The following is a 16,105-nucleotide window of genomic DNA, read 5'->3' as shown; positions in this document are numbered from 1 at the left end:
ATATTAGTTGTTATTGAGAGCCTTTGAATGGGCTCTTGTTTGGGAACCACTGCAGTACACATACTGTGAGATTGTTTTAAATGCAGGACTGAGCTCGTTGTTGGACACATGCTGTACACGCTTTCTACCTGACACATAAACTGCGCTATCTGTGCGTCAATCTGCCGTCCCCATGACCCTTTTCAACCTTCACTCAAAAAAGCCATGGGTATTTTGTGCGGTTTCTTGCTCAATCAGCAACACGAATCCATTTAAAAACTTGTTTCACTTGTATTTCTGCCGGTGAGGCGGCGGACGCGCCCATAAATCTCAGGGTTTGTCCGGCCAACAGGTTCACTTTCCCATCTGAGAACACAGCTCTTACGTCAAGATTAGTGGAATCACACCAAATGATTCGCACGTGACGTGGCTTATTACACGAAAGGAGACACCCTCTGGTTTCATATGGCTCAATAATATTCTTTATTCTTTTTGTAGTAGTCTACTATTTGCTGCTGTGTAAAATGCTTTGCAAGTCAACTGCATCACAAAATCCCAAACCAACACAGTCTAACAAAAACCCTCAGAGGAGAGCCGGGGCCACACAACCATGAGAGGCTCCACATGGGGGCGCATGGACACTGGAGGACAGAAATATAGTTATTTTAAAGTAATATTTGTATTGTTTCATATTCTACGCACTGTGTATCTTCCCAGACGACCACGCAGGGAGGCGGCCGGCTCCTGGCACCCGAGACACGATGAGCAGACGAAGGGCGTCATTCTCGCTCTGTGGTGCAATCACTTTCTCTGACGCACATACACACACTCACAGTGACTTTTACACACACACACACACACTGATCTGAGTTAACCTGTATGCTGATATTTATCTTTCTGTTCCTCAGACCTGGGGTGGGACTCCAGTGAAACAGCTACCTTGTTCAGATCTGCTTTAACCGAGCGAGTCGTCAACGAAATGTTGCCACATATATAAAAACACATGATGTGGCCATTAAATAATGCATTGTGCACGTTTATAACACATAAGCCATTTCCTCAGAACAATTTAGCTAGAAAAGATGTAGCTTTATTGTTGAAAAGCAGCATCTCAAGTGAAATAGAACTGACTATCGTTTGCGTCACAGTCGGACCCCCCCGCTCGTCCGTACACACCCTGGGGTGTCAACCTCTCCCTTGACTCATCGCTTTGTCTCGTCTAAGCTAAGCTCTGCAAAGGAAAAGGTACTTTGATTTGAGGGCGGTGACTGTAACTGTACCATTTAATACTTTCCAAGATCCCACCAGATCACATCACTTGGTGCGCTTCATCAGAGAAGAACCTCTACGATCAGCACAGCGTCGAGGATAAAGGTGAGTCAAAATATGTGCTTTCACTTTTCAGATTTACACCAGATGGATCTTTTTTTACGACTTTATTTGAATAATCAATCATTTCAAATAATCAGGTAAAATGAATTTCAATGAGAACATTTTATCTCAGACTGGCTGAAAATTAAATTGGGTGAAATTAAATTTTTTGCTATGAAATGATTGAAAAACCTTAAAAATGAATGCAGTTAATCTTCTACTCAGATGCACCCAAACAAAGGAAGGCGGGCAGAGGATTAAGATAAGAAGAGATGTTTTCTCTATACCTGAAATATAAATTACTTTATTCTGCTCCAACAGGGAATTTTTCTGACATTTCAGCCGACAGGTGGATTCAGACATGCAACTGTATCCTGTTCGCTTCTCACTGTTTATTATGAATCAGGGGCTACATCGCTTTCACAGTGCTGCGGTGACTCACAGTTGCTAAGCTCAGATAAAACCAAACAGATCAAACTAAGGTGTGGCTACACCTTAATAGTTGAGTGAGACCGTACCACACCTCGTATTAATCATCCATTCATACATAACGTCAAGATAGAGCATCAGATTAGGTCTGTAAAAAAACGATATAAAGCTCAAAGGCCTTTACGGCTGCATCCGGAGGAATAATGTTTATGTGATCTACTTGTATTTAACTAATTATTACTGATTAAAAAAACAGCAGTGGCCTTCTTAAATAAACTATAGAAAACTGCCAGCAACAGCCAGTGGAAGAGGAAATTAAGTAAAAGTAGCAGCACCACGGATTACAATGACTTAAATGGCTATTTAAAGTAAGTTGGAGCATAACAATATACTTAAAGTAGCAAAGATTTAAAGTAAAATACTCTGTTTAGCAGAATGGCTCATCTCATGAGAAAACACATCACAAGCAGCTACAAAAATGAGATGGATGCCCGATTACAATTAATGATGCATCAATCACTTTCACTTTCCAGCTGGAGGAATCGGCTCAAACTGTGTATTTGTTGATTTGCATTTTTTGTCTGACTCTGCAAAGAAATTAGCACAACTAATGTGGCTAAATAGATGAAGTAGAAGTCTATATGTAATAGTAACATAAAACTTAAATACCTCATAATTGGAATTCAGTACTTTATTACTGTATGTTGATTCGCCCAGTGTAAACAGCAGGGCTGTAACACTGGGAGGCCTGTGGGACCATTAGCCGTGTCATACACCTTACAGCCACTCTACAAAGGTCATTGAGTTTATCCACCTTGTCATTTAACTCTTTATAACATGACGGTTCTTATTGTCTATTCATTTGTGTTAATTCGTTAAAGTTTATTTGAACTATTTCTACACCAATGCTCGCAGAGAATCTGGTAAATCTATAGGTCAGCGGTTCCCAAACCCAAGAACGGCGCGGCCCACTTTGAAATCTGAAAATCTTTTGCGGCCCACCAAAACCTTTAATCACAACTCTGATCAAAACATAAAATAGGGGTTATTAAATGACCTTAAGAATTTAACCGATTCAAAATGTATTAACCGACAATGTATGTTTTGTATATCATTTTCTTCGGAGCTCATGTGCCGTGTTTTCCGCACAATAAGACGCATAAGATACTGCAGTCTATCAGCGCAAATCACTGTCAAAATCGGGTTGATGCGGCAAAGTCAAAGTCCGTCTCGAGCGAGCAAAAGTCCGTCGAGACGGTACTTCCAGGGTCCGATTGCTGCGAGGTACGTCCGCTCTCGCCGCCCCCCCTCGCCATCCACGCCTTAAATCTTCGGCTGCTTTTAGAATAACTTATTTTCCCTGTTAAGATGGTTCAGCTACTGTAGAGAAAAGGGCGCCGTCTCTCGCTCTTTAATCTCATGAAGTGCTCGGCGAGAACGACAGCTTTGTTTCTCCGACGCGCCCTGAAAGCAGCTCCATATCTCACGCGCTTGAGCGCCGCTCAGCATCTCGCCGTCGTAGACGAGCTTTGGCATGTTTGGCAGAGCGCCTCGAGCGTCGTGTACGACCAGTATGGATCAACCGATTAACCAATCTGTTCGTTTAAATTGTTTGTGCTTCATCAAATAATGTTTCACATAACTAACGTGCCGCATCATACATATTTTTATACTAATTTCAAACTTTTCAAAATTAAATTTTTTTAATTTATTTATTGTATATGACCTCTCGCGGCCCACCTGCATTACATTCGCGGCCCACCAGGGGGCCGCGGCCCACACCTTGGGAATCGCTGCTATAGGTAATGCAAGGAGAAAGACCGGATGTAACTTATTCATATTGATACCGAGTGAGAAAAAGTAGTGCAGATGTAAAGCTAAATGTTATTTTTGTAGCGGTTTCATTTCTTTTCTGCCTTTAGAAAGCAATGTCGACTCATTTAATCAGTTTTTTAAAAAAAGCCACTCAGAGAGGCCAGCGGGAGGCAGCAACGCAGAGAAGAAGGGAAAGCGCACCTGAGAGTCAGGTGAGCGCAGCGCTCCGCTTCGGACTCTCAGGCTCCTCCTCCCGCGGATGTCCCGCTGTCTCCGAGCGCCTCTTGGACACTTTCGCCCGCGCGATCACCTGCTCGCGACACGGTTTCTGCCCGGGTTTCTCGCGTCCCCCTCCCCGCTTAACTTTCGCCATGAGTATCGCGGACTCAGACACCACTTTTTTGTCCGCTTTACAGCCCAACACCTCGGTGACTACTTATGGACTCCCGTCCGAGCTCCTTCTAGGGAACGGGCGCACAATGTCGGACGAGATGTCCAGAGCGCGGCGCGTACAGCAGCAGGTCCAGATGAGAATGGCGGAGAAGTCCACACTTCCGCGTCAGAATGGATCGGCCTCACATTACGCCAAGTCAGGTAAACATCAAGACGTATTTAAAGAAAAAAAAGAAAAAAAAAAAGAAAAAGACTTTCACGAGGACCTGTGTGCGCTGTGTGTTCTGCTTCGTGAAAGCATCAGTACGCACGAGCCGACGAACGAGTTGGACTCCGAGCCACGCGAGTTCAGGTGCAGGTGTCTGAGTGCGCACTTTAATCGGCCTAAAGTGCGCACTTTAGGCCAAATGTTGTTGGGTGGGGTTTTTGATTTGGGAACAGATTACATTAGATTACATTATCAGATAATGGATAGTCCAAATAGCAAAACGGTCTAATTCCATTTTATAAACCGTTTATAACGTGGAGAAGTATCAGTCCACTGAATTTTTTTTTTACTCATCTATAAATCAATTGGTGCTAATTCCAGAGCAGCTTGCAGTTCATTTAAATTGAAGACAAAGAAAATTTCTAAAGAATGGATGTTAAGTTTTCGGTTCCCTGACACATGGATTATTCCTCTGATTGTTTCAGCTCTAGATAACAAACGTTTTGTATTTCAGTAGTTTTTACTTTAATCGAGTGTGCATGCATCAATATGTCTGTAGTGTGAGCTGGTCCGCTGGTTTTGTATGTATGTCTGTTGCATTCCTGTGGGCCTCGTCACCTGGTCTCTGCATTTATCCATTCAGCTGCTCTGCAGGTCCGTAAGAGATGAACCTGAATCCACTGGCCTGATCTCAAAAGGGTTAATGTGTAACCGGCTCGAACAAAGTGCTGCTTTCATGAATTTCCGTGATAGGGAACCAAGGTCAATGCCTCCCTCTGTGGGATTGGGTTTCAGGAGGTGAGGGTTGAAGAGGTTTCCGAGAGATGATGCTGTTTTGTTGTGAGTTCACACCAAGTCAGCCCACATAGGATTGTTATGTAAGCAGCAGCAAGGTGTGCATTTTTTTACTCGACTCTTGCCACACATGCGATGCAGTTCTGCAGGTTTTGGAATCCGGAATCCTTCATGCAAAAAGACATTTCCTTGGCTTCACTTACATGACTACGGAGAGCAGTTCGATTTCAGATGCGCGTTGTTGTGAGAAAGAAGCTTGTTCTCACTTGTCTGGTTTGAACGTATCACCAGCGGGCAAACTGTCTCGACGAGGGAGACAAACGCTGTTACTGGCGTTTTGATATTTAGGAATGCAGAGGGACATAAACGTTTGCCAAGTTACTCACTGTCAGGTTTTTTAACCTCCATTATATTCCTCAAACACTTCACCAAATCATGGCAGGGCTGTATTGAGAATCTAGGCGGATCTGGGTTCTGCACAGTTTTATCTCGGCCTGTCGTTTGCCCCGGGAATAAATCATACACTTTTAAAATGCTGCCACATCATATTTATCGTCTTTTAAAAGTGGCTGATAAGAAATCCTTGTGGGTGTTTTGTTGGCTTCATAAGACCTCATTATGAGTGCATGCGCACACAGGGAAAGCAACCAGGCGATTGCGAAAGGCAGGCGTCCTCTCTTTCTATATTCGAAAGTCTCAACAACTGTCCATTCGCCGACTAATTGGTGTTCACAGGTCGGAAAGTCTTGGCAGAAAGTGTGAGCAGAATTGATTTTTCAGGAAGAAACCAGATAATTAAAAAAACAAAACTCTTTTTTACAGGTTTGTTTTCTGTGTGGTGCAAAGGTGTGCTGGGCGTTGCCGACATTGTCTCATTCTCATCTCCACCAACTGGTTTGGTGTGTGTGTGTGTGTGTGTGTGTGTGTCTGCTGCATCAAAGGTAGATCGAGCCCCGCCCCCTCGGCTCACATGGGAAAATGTAAGACCTACAACATAAACATGTAAGCGCAGTGTTTCGTGTTGAGTATTCAGTTGTTTGCCCTGGCAGACGAGGTCGTTGGAGGTTTTTGTAAGTGTACGCGCTGCGTTGAGACAAAGGGATTCGTCAGTTGTGAATCATTATCTGCGCAGACGGGAACGCGGCTCAAGCCTCCTGCCAGAACACGTTTCCGACCCTGCTGACTGGTGTTCCTCTTAGCCGTGCTGGTGGTGCGCCTGTACAAATTAGATGAAGTTAGTCCAACACATTGTATTGCAATGTGATGTTGTGCACATGTTCATGATCCCCAAAAAGGGTAAAACCAACCGACGTTCCTCTCCCGCCACTATGAAGGGGACATTTTGTCGTTTTTAGACATGTATGTCTACCTGAAGATGATTTGTAAAAGTCTTCTAACAATGTTTCATCGTGAATCATCGTCAGGCCGATATCTTTTCTAGGATTTTCTTACACTAAATACCTAAAATTAGGTGTTATTATACGGCCATCAGCCTCTGCTCCACTTTGTGTTATTTGTTATCAGCAAATGTTAGCGTGCCAAGGCACTAAACTCCTGTTAGCATTTAGCTTAGCGCACCTCGCACAGCTGTAGTCTTTTTTTATCGTTATTTTGCATTACACCTGGAGAAAGAAATAGTTCTCTGGAAGGTTTTTTTACTCCTTGACCTGCTGTCCCATCCTTCACTCGCCGGTCAGCTGAATCCGCGTCCTCGTTTGGGTTCGGGTCAACATTTACGCTCCGAGGGCGCCGACAGCGTCTTTGGACGGTTCCCCTGGAGTGAAGGGTAACCAGAGACGTCACACGTGGCTGCTTGCGTCCTGCTGTTACAAGATTGTGTGTGTGCAACTGGAACCTCATGCTTGAACAGGATAAGTGGAAGTCAAACTGTCTTTCACGCCAAAAAGCGCGACTCATTAATCCCGCTGTGCTGTGATTAAATCTGCATTCACTCGGCCGCTTGTTGTTTTACTGTGAAGAAATGTGTTTTTCTTTGAAACACAAGACAAACAAGACAGAATAGTAGTTGTTTCCACGTATGTTGTTCTGTACACTAACACCACTACGCAAACGTCAGGCTTGACTTGCTGTATTATTTATGTTTATGGTTGAACTTAATGATCACCTTGTTCTTCTCTGGTATTATGAAGATCGCCAATCGTGTTCTGCTTCTACGTGATTACAAAATTACATTAATCAGTGCGTTGAGAAATTTAAAACGATGGAGAACATAATGATGGATGGAATGGAAATAACACAACTAACTACATTCGTCATCTCTGAAAGGTCTCAAACAATACACAATTCCAACACAAGGCAACAGCACTTTTTTCAACTTAACTTTGACTTTTTCACGTGCCTGCACATGTTTAGAAGCCAGCCATAGAAAAACACATCAACTCTGCCTGAACCTTTTAGTCATTAAATCCCTTATAAAGTCAAAAAATAGACTGCATGTTCTTAGAAGTGCTGTAATCATTGCTGACGTGCACGTTCTGACGTTGAATTCTTTTTGTTTTAAGCTTCATTATTTCATTACGGTTGTATCTCAGTGTGATATTGTATGTGGTATTCATTCGTCTCCCTCCTTCCTTCCAGACTACGGTGGTTCTTCAATGATGAAATATAACACCGTTACCCCAAACTACAGCTCCAAATCCACCTACGTGTACTCGGGAGCCCAGACAATGGTGAGCACACAGCATTATGTCACTGTTTCCGGGTCTGCTCACACAGGTCTGGGATTTATCCAGCTGGTCATGTAACGCGCCATTTAAACACTGTCACTGCCACAGTGGGTCACCCAGGACACAGGATGTGTGGTATTTCACAGTATGCCGCCATGAGACCAGCTCAGGGTTTCAAGTGCACCCTCCAGATTCCTCCATTTTAGTGATTCAACAGGAACACATTGGCTTGTGCTACAGACGAAACCCGAAGCTTTTTCAATTTGTCCACATTGGATATTTGAGTGAATAATAATGACCTTATCTTCTAAACACATGTATGCTCGTAGGACGAATATAAATGAATATGAACTTTTCATCAACACATGCACAGTTCATCTGAAGTCTGATTAGACATTTAACGGTTACTCCTCTTCCATATTCTCAGGGTCCTCGCGTATCCCAGAAACCAGGCTTCAGCAGCCAGTCTGTCGGCCCGGACATGATCTTGCACAGGATCAGTGTCGGAGGTGGGGGTGGTGGAGCTGGAATGGGTGTTGGAGGTGGGGGTGGTGGAGCTGGAATGGGTGTTGGAGGTGGGGGTGGTGGCGGTTTTTACCGAGAAGACGTACGCATGGGCGGCTACCAAGGAGGCTACCAAGGAGGCTACCAAGGAGGCTACCAAGGAGGTTACCAAGGAGGCTACCAAGGAGGCGCCGTGCAACAGAGCCGGATGGAGCCAGAGCCCCTCTCCATCCACGCCGTGCAGCATCACACAGCACAGGTCCACCCCTGGGCGGTGGACATGAGCGATGCCGGCAGTATGATATCCGACCGGGACGCCATTTACAGTGGCCAGTATTCTCAGAGCGCAGTAAACGGCTACACCTCCCAGATTAGGCAAGGAGGAAGCATGATCGTTGCGCCCGCCATGCGCCGATCTCTTAGCGGCACCCTGTCCCGCGGCGGAGGGATGGCAGGAGGAGAGATGGAGGTCAACCCGCCACATTCCGTCAAAGGCCCAGCCCAACGCACTCTCAACAGGATGACACTCCGGAACCGGCAGAGCATGGGCTCAGTGTCTGGGCAACAGATTGTCCAAGGAGGGAGCATCTATGGTGGAGGGGGAGACAGAATTGACGGAGGGTTTATGAACTCGGGAGTGTCCTCTGTTTCCCAGGCGAATCTTTTACAGCGTAAGGGCACCATGTCCCGGGCCGTGTCAATGAGAAGCCTTAAGAGTGTGGGCAGGGGCGCGGACATCTTCGACACGCAGATGGACATGGGAGGCATGGGCGGGTGAGACATTACATTTAGTCATCTGCTGTAGATATACTCTCACATGGCCCTCCTGAGTCAGTCCCACATACACCATCCAGCTGCTGTAGATACTCACTGGCACACAGAATGTGTAGTTATTTGTTACTGAAGATGTTTGAACAACGCCTGCTGTATATTTTTTTTTAACTTTATGTCTTCAATAGGAACAAACTTGGTTCTTGGAACAGAGATAGAAAATGTATTGATAGAAAAAACATCATTGCTTTGAGTATTATCATTACTTGAGAATAAGTATTCATGTGGTCCACATCATTTAATTAGGGTTAAAATACACAATGAAATAGATCAGCGATATTTCACACACTCGTATGTCAGCAGGTCTTAGTGAGGGACTGTATGTCATAAGAACTCTGCATTGGGAGGTGGCTCCATAGTGGCTGGACTGGTTTTGGGTGTGGCAGCTCAGTTCAAGGACTCACATTTCAAACATCCCACAACCTGTGCCAAATCACAGATCAATGTGTCATACTGAATGGCTGAATGTTTGCTAAAAAGAAACAAATAACATCTAAAAGACATATCTTGTAATACCATACATGATGCCAAGGTGCTATAATTGAAATGTTTGTTTGAATTTGCTCCTTTGCTAGGTTGGACTCCATGGACATGGCCACTGCCATTCAATACCTGAGCGAGCCCGACAATGAGCTGAAGGTCATGGGTGCTGCCTACATTCAACACGTGTGTTACAACAACAAGGAGGCCAAAGACCAGGTAGCTCAAACTGAATAAACGTGTGGTTAGATTTCCTCTGTGTTTTTCTCCTCTGAAACTCAATTGTTCAATTTTAATCATCACCGTTAACATATCTAGACTGTGCTCTGTTCGGGTGTTGCATGGAAGACATATTAATATATAACCCTAACCCATAATTATATACCGTATAGGATTTACAACTCTTATCTATGTGACAGAGAAGGCTGGGTGCTTTTGGGAAGTAGTAGTAGTAGTAGTAGTAGTAGTTTTAGCTCTAACACCGTGTTTAGAATCAGTGTTTAATGAGTTTAATAGCTTGACATCCAGGTATATAAGCACATTTGCTTTCTTGCTGGAAGGTAGATAAGAAGTGTGATACTGCTGTTTGTGCAGCAACTGGGAAGTACAGCTGAGTAGCTTAGACCAGATTCAGAGGGAAAACAGCCTCCCTGGGTCCGTCCGAAAGTAACTAAATAGTCCCAGCACCTAATTTAATAGTTCAATCAATTCTTTGGAATCGCTCACACACTCAAGGTACCAAAACAGCTCAAATCCTAAGCGAATGTTTTTCTTGCCACTTTGTTTCCAGGTGCGTCACCTGAAGGGCATTGGTGAGCTGGTGAATCTGTTCAACTGCGACAACCAGGAAGTGCAGCGTTATGCCACTGGTGCTACACGCAACCTCATCTATGAGAACATGGACAACAAGGTGGCCCTGATCGAGGAGGGCGGCATCTTACAGCTGGTCGAGGCACTCAAAGATTCTGATGAGGAGCTCAACAAAAACATCACTGGTAGGAAAATCGCAATCAACTTAATTAAATTTAAAAAAAAAAAAAAAATGACACAACAAGCAAAATTTACAGAAATTCATGTAAATTAGCTGGTCACTATATTTGGATGCAACATAATCTGGGCAGCAGTGTCCTTGAAAGCGAACAGCCTTTGAGAGCGATATTATTCACCAACAAACAGGGTATTATTTCATTCAGTGGAGTAGTTGTTCTGCACTTGACATCCAGTTCATGTCTAAAAAGGTTGACGGTTGACTCTTCCCCGCCCTCACTATTCAAAATGATCTTACTCATAAAATGACATTTAAACAATCTATGATGCACCAACTTCACAGTTTAGAAATGTGGACGACCTGAGTAGGAGTCAGAGGTGGGTTGGGTGGAGCTAAAGGTGTTTCTTTAGGGTGTGTGAGAAGAGAGGGGGTGTAAGGGCGTGTTGGAGTTGTTTGGGCGTGTATCACCTCCCTTTATGAGGGTCACTCTGTTCTTTGAGCAAATTTGATACAAAACAAAGGGAGTGTTGCCGTGCACCTTTTTCTGCCTAGTTACCCAAACAGTGACACAGACGTCTTACCTTTCCCGGAAAGTACCCCTAATGCTTTGTCTTCACTGCCACTTCAGTTTCTTTCAGAAGTTCCGATTTAACCCAATATCCATAATATATTCATGTGTAAAATTACCTGAAACTAAGAATACTTTTGGATGCTTTTGACTTTTTACATGACCTAAAACCCCTGTAGTGATATCAAAGAGATCATTTGAATCTCCGTGATTGACGTAAAAATGTCCTATATTAATCACCACACGTATGTGCAAAATGAAGCATATGTCAGTAATGTCAGTTTTGTTGGCATGTGTGCAGGTATCCTGTGGAACCTTTCATCCAAAGACAACCTGAAGGAGAAACTGGCCAGGGAGACGCTTCCCGAGCTGACCGAAAAGATCCTTATCCCTCTGTCAGGCGGCTCGGAAGGCATCCAGCAGTCTGCCTCTGAGGCGGACATCTTCTACAACACCACAGGATGCCTCAGGTGCGTCTCACAGATACCCACGTCTTCTCTTTGTGCATGTAGACTGTTCATTAGTTAAAATGCATGCACAGTCCCTTTTAACTGTTTGCAAAAGCCTGCGTCACTCCAGCCTCCAGTTGCTTTTGCTCTGCTTTGCTTGTTTACCCTGGAGGGTGTTTATCTCGCATTGAATCACTATTGTGTTTTTTTGCAACGCTCTGTTGTGCAAAAAGTAGAAAACTCTCTTCGAAGTCAAACTGTACTGCACTCTCTATTTGAACCCTCCAGTTAAAGTAATAAGAGCAACAGTCCCTTTGCTTTTTATTAACAGCTCAAAGAAAAGAGTGACAAGTCCCTCATAAAGGGAGCGGATACACGCCCAGGCAACTCCAACACGCCCTTATCCCCCCCCGCCCCCCTTCTCACACACCCTAAAGAAACGTCTTTAGCGCTACCCAACCCGCCTCTGACTCTGCGTACTAAAGTACACGACACGTCATATGAAGTGCTTGCATCATAGATTGATAGAGAAAGATCATTTTGAAGAGTGACAGAGTGCTGGAGGGCGGGGCCGAGTCAACGTGCAATATTCCTGACTGGATTTAACTGAAATATCTCTGTGTGCTCAGGAATATGAGCTCTGTGAGCGAAAAGACCCGTCAACAGATGAGAGAAACTCGTGGACTGGTGGACTCTTTGGTGGGCTACATCAATAGCTCCCTGCAGGAAGACAAGGCCCAAGACAAGGTGAGACAAGACCGGGAGCGCTGAACTCGTCCTGCTCAATTCACCAAGGCTTGTGTATTTATTTGTCTGTGTCTGGTGTGTTCTTCTTAGGGGGTGGAAAATGCCGTGTGTGTCTTGAGGAACCTCTCCTACCAGCTCTACACGGAGATGCCTCCGTCTGCGATGATGCGACTGGAAGGACCAACCAGAGCTCAGGCCTCGGGGAAGGGAGAAGCCATTGGTTGCTTCACGCCTCAGAGCCGGAAATCCCAAAACGTGAGCACGCACGAGATTCGCCGCTCAGCTTTTTGTCGTACGGAACACAATCACCCGGCTCAACAAAGGCTCCCTGTGTCTTCCCTTTCCCGGCAGAGCAAGAACCAGGATCTCTCCACTTTCACCGAGGTCGCTCGGGTGCCAAAGGGCGTGGAGTGGCTGTGGCACCCACAGGTGGTGGGTTTGTACAAACGTGTGCTGGACCAGTGTGAGAACAACTCCACCACCCGCGAGGCAGCTGCCGGAGCGCTGCAGAACATCACGGCCGGAGACAAGCGGGTAGGCGGCAGATTGCTGCAATCAAATGCAACAGTGTTTTTATAAGTTTGACCCAATGAATGTGACGCGTGCCTCTTTGCCGTGCAGTGGGCGTCCGTGCTGAGCCGCGTGGCTCTGGAGCAGGAGCGCATTCTGCCAGTGCTGCTGGTCCACCTGCGTACCAACAGTGACCTGGAGCTGCGTTCTCTCACAGGCCTCCTCCGAAATCTGTCCCGCCATGCCAAGGATAAGAATGATATGGGTCAGTTCTTTTTATTTTTTGTTATTCTTGTTAGATGTAAATCATGTGCTGCTCCGAGATACTTGTTAACAGTGTAAACGTTTAATATATTTCATTGGCAGTAAAATGTGTTGTTTTATCACAGTTTAGACTCATTTCAGTAATAATCTCACCTCATCAGGATATTAATGTTAAAACATAAATCATACTGAATTTATAGAATTTAAATTGACTTTGAAACGCATTTATCTGAATTTGTCTGGTATCTCTTTGATTTAGAAATGTAACAATCTGTCTATATTCAATTTAATGCATGAAAAGTAAAAATAAAATCCAAAGCAGAATATCTGTACTGATCCCATTGCTAACCGGTTTTATTTGATTGTAAAAATAAAACGGTCCTCACTGATTCGTCCAGCTACAAAGGTGGTGAACAACCTGGTGTCCCTGCTGCCTGAGGATGGACACCAGAAGGAGCCCTCCAGCGACGTGACCGTCAACATCTGTGGTGTTCTCAACAACTTAGTGACCAGCAGTTCTGTAGCTGCCCGAGACATCACTTTCTTCGATGGACTCACAAAACTAATTGCCATCAAGAACTCACATGACAGCAGGTGGGCGGTCGGAGAGGAATTCATTCAACAGGCCAAACTAGTTCATTGTTTACTTGTCGTGTTGATACAGACATTTGCATGTTTTCATGTCATTTGAGGTTAAATGTTGCATAAAATATAGCATAGACGTCTCCTCATCTCCTGAAATAAGGGTATTTGTACCAAGCATTAACATTGCTTGATGCATCTGTTTTCAGCTCTGCGAAGATGAAAGCAGCCAAAGCAGCAGCCACCGTTCTCAGCAACATGTTCCAGTACAAGAAACTGCACAAAGACTACAAAGCGGTAAATTACAAAAATCAAACTGCATGATGGAAGAGAATTGAATTCAAAATGAATTGTAGATCAAAGACAAAGCATAAACTATATATTAAAAAAGATCTCAATCTATGACTATACTGCAGTTTCTCATTGAGGGACTAAAACTAGGGGCGGCACGGTGGCGCGGTGGTTAGCACTGTCGCCTCACAGCAAGAAGGTCCTGGGTTCGATTCCGCCCAGTGGCCTTTCTGTGTGGAGTCTGCATGTTCTCCCCGTGTCTGCGTGGGTTCTCTCCGGGTTCTCCGGCTTCCTCCCACAGTCCAAAGACATGCGCTGGGGATCAGGTTAATTGGGGACTTTAAATTGCCCGTAGATGTGTGAATGTGAGTGTGAATGGTTGTATGTCTCTGTGTGGCCCTGCGATTGGCTGGCGACCAATCCAGGGTGTACCCTGTCTATCGCCCGAAGTTGGCTGGGATGGACTCCAGCCCCCCCGCGACCCTGTGTGCAGGATAAGCGGTTTGACAATGGATGGATGGATGGATGGACTAAAACTATTTTCCTACCAAATGATTTAATTCAGTGTAACAAATAAATAACTTGGTACATATTTTTTAAACAACAGTGCACTCAATTCAGCAAAGACACGGCAAGAACAACAAGTTAAACTCTATGTGTCCACTGCCGCTCAAAAGTCCAAGCTCAGTGGAAACGTTTTCTCGTCACACCCTCATTCTTATAACTGAGTGTTTGCGCGTCAGTGTGAAAAAGTGAGAGTGATTGTGTGTGTGTGTCTGTGCGTGTCTGTAGGTGTGTTTGTGTGTGTTCTGGTGACAGATTACATTCCTCTCTCTCCGCCATTCCCTCGTCGGTTGGTGTGACAAGTTTGAAACCCAGCTAACGCCGCTGTTTTTAAAAAAAAACACACACGCACACAAAGGCGTGTCCACGTCTTGGGGAGGATCCGGTGCCGTGCGCCTTCTGCCTTCTGCAGATCACGACTTGCCCCTCCCAAGGGTGTGGTGCTCCTACCGAACAAGTCACAACAGAGCGGAAAAAGGCCTCAAAGCTTGTGTTAATTCCTGTATACCTGCACCACCAACTGCTACCAAAAAGGGAATAAAAAACGTGAAATTTGAAAACCATGGCATGGTGTCTTAACCTCTACCTCGTTTGTTTCTTTGTGTTGCAGAAAGGGTTTTCTAGAATGGATTTCGCGGATATGTCCGTCTAAAAGAAAAGTAACGCCATGCAAGATTCACTTCTTCAGCCGCCTGTGGACTAAATCGACACTTCGAATAGTTCAAAGATAGATCGTAGGCTTCTTACCTGCCTTACTTCGTGATGACAACTTGGACACACAAGTGATGGAGCTTCTACTCGACGGAAATGGACTTCTAGGGTGTTTTAAAAACTCATCGTTCAAGGAATGTGGAATCGTGCGCTGGATTATTGATGGACTTTGATACAAATGTGTGCACCTTTAGCATTTACTCTCTTTGTTTGAACACTGTATGTTTTAGTTTGAAATCAGGGATGTTTTGTCTGTCAGAGCAACATTTATTCTGATATTTGTTTCTGCCAGTTGAGCAACTGTTGATGGACGATATGGGGACACTTGTGCCTTGTCTTCTCACTTTTGCACCTCAACCACAGCAGAGATGCCAACAAGTATACTTTTGTAAATATTGCTCTTCACGCAGAAATCTAATGTTTTATATGTTGCATTTGTGTACTTTGTATTTCTGGATTTTGTGCGTCTATAAATGAGTCCAAATTACAACATAGTTCTGATTGAATGTAAAGAGTCATAGAAATGTCGATCTTTGATGGTATGGATTTTGGCTCCACAGTCGACATTAGAACTAGTTAAGTGCTTTTTTAAACTTTCCGTTTGTAACTGCTGTGTCAAACTAAATTCAGAGTATGGCGAGTTCTTCCGGGGTGAAAAGGATACGATCCAAACAAATCCAGTATTTGTTGTCTTATTCTAAATCGACCACTTCACATTCAGACCCCATTGAAACTTAAGTTTAATATTTAGATTTTTTATGTCTCACTTGTATTAATCCAAAACTTTAAATACTTATTATTGTCCATAAAACCATATTTCTGTTTGGCTTCTGACTGTTTTATATCTGCTTTTCGTGTTGTGTACAGGCAGATATATCATCTGGATATTCAGCTAATAAAGTTACCGAACTGGAAGTGAAATGTCCTTTTTGGATTTCT

At 44.3% G+C, this 16,105-nt stretch overlaps 1 protein-coding gene across 3 annotated transcripts; it reads left to right on the top strand.

Moving 5' to 3' along the window:
• The first annotated feature begins 1,212 nt into the window (after positions 1 to 1,212).
• On the top strand, positions 1,213 to 16,081 carry pkp3a (plakophilin 3a). Of its 3 annotated transcripts, XM_040161744.2 has the most exons (14): positions 1,213 to 1,353; positions 4,011 to 4,188; positions 7,589 to 7,680; positions 8,105 to 8,955; positions 9,588 to 9,711; positions 10,283 to 10,487; positions 11,350 to 11,518; positions 12,127 to 12,244; positions 12,335 to 12,499; positions 12,596 to 12,778; positions 12,866 to 13,019; positions 13,417 to 13,612; positions 13,810 to 13,897; positions 15,066 to 16,081. In XM_040161744.2, exons 2-14 carry the CDS (start codon positions 4,074 to 4,076, stop codon positions 15,105 to 15,107), a joined length of 2,502 nt encoding a protein of 833 aa, XP_040017678.2. In that variant the 5' UTR covers positions 1,213 to 1,353; positions 4,011 to 4,073; the 3' UTR covers positions 15,108 to 16,081. The 3 variants fall into 3 exon arrangements, with proteins under 3 accessions (XP_040017678.2, XP_040017679.2, XP_040017677.2); XM_040161745.2 differs by lacking the exon at positions 4,011 to 4,188 and having other exon boundaries at positions 1,226 to 1,353; XM_040161743.2 differs by lacking the exon at positions 1,213 to 1,353 and having other exon boundaries at positions 3,566 to 4,188.
• The last annotated feature ends 24 nt before the right edge of the window (positions 16,082 to 16,105 follow it).

This window comes from Gasterosteus aculeatus, chromosome X (assembly GCF_964276395.1).
Source record: "Gasterosteus aculeatus chromosome X, fGasAcu3.hap1.1, whole genome shotgun sequence".
NCBI classification, from domain to species: domain Eukaryota; kingdom Metazoa; phylum Chordata; class Actinopteri; order Perciformes; family Gasterosteidae; genus Gasterosteus; species Gasterosteus aculeatus.
Note: the sequence above shows the minus strand (reverse complement) of the source record. Positions and strands in the feature narration are given on the sequence as shown.

Excerpts from the sequence above, each read along its gene's own strand:
- pkp3a (XM_040161743.2), top strand. The coding sequence starts at position 3,708 with ATGTCGACTCATTTAATCAGTTTTTTAAAAAAAGCCACTCAGAGAGGC. Across the intron at positions 12,500-12,595 it reads AGAGCCGGAAATCCCAAAAC|AGCAAGAACCAGGATCTCTC; the intron begins GTGAGCACGCAC and ends CTTTCCCGGCAG. Across the intron at positions 13,613-13,809 it reads AAGAACTCACATGACAGCAG|CTCTGCGAAGATGAAAGCAG; the intron begins GTGGGCGGTCGG and ends ATCTGTTTTCAG.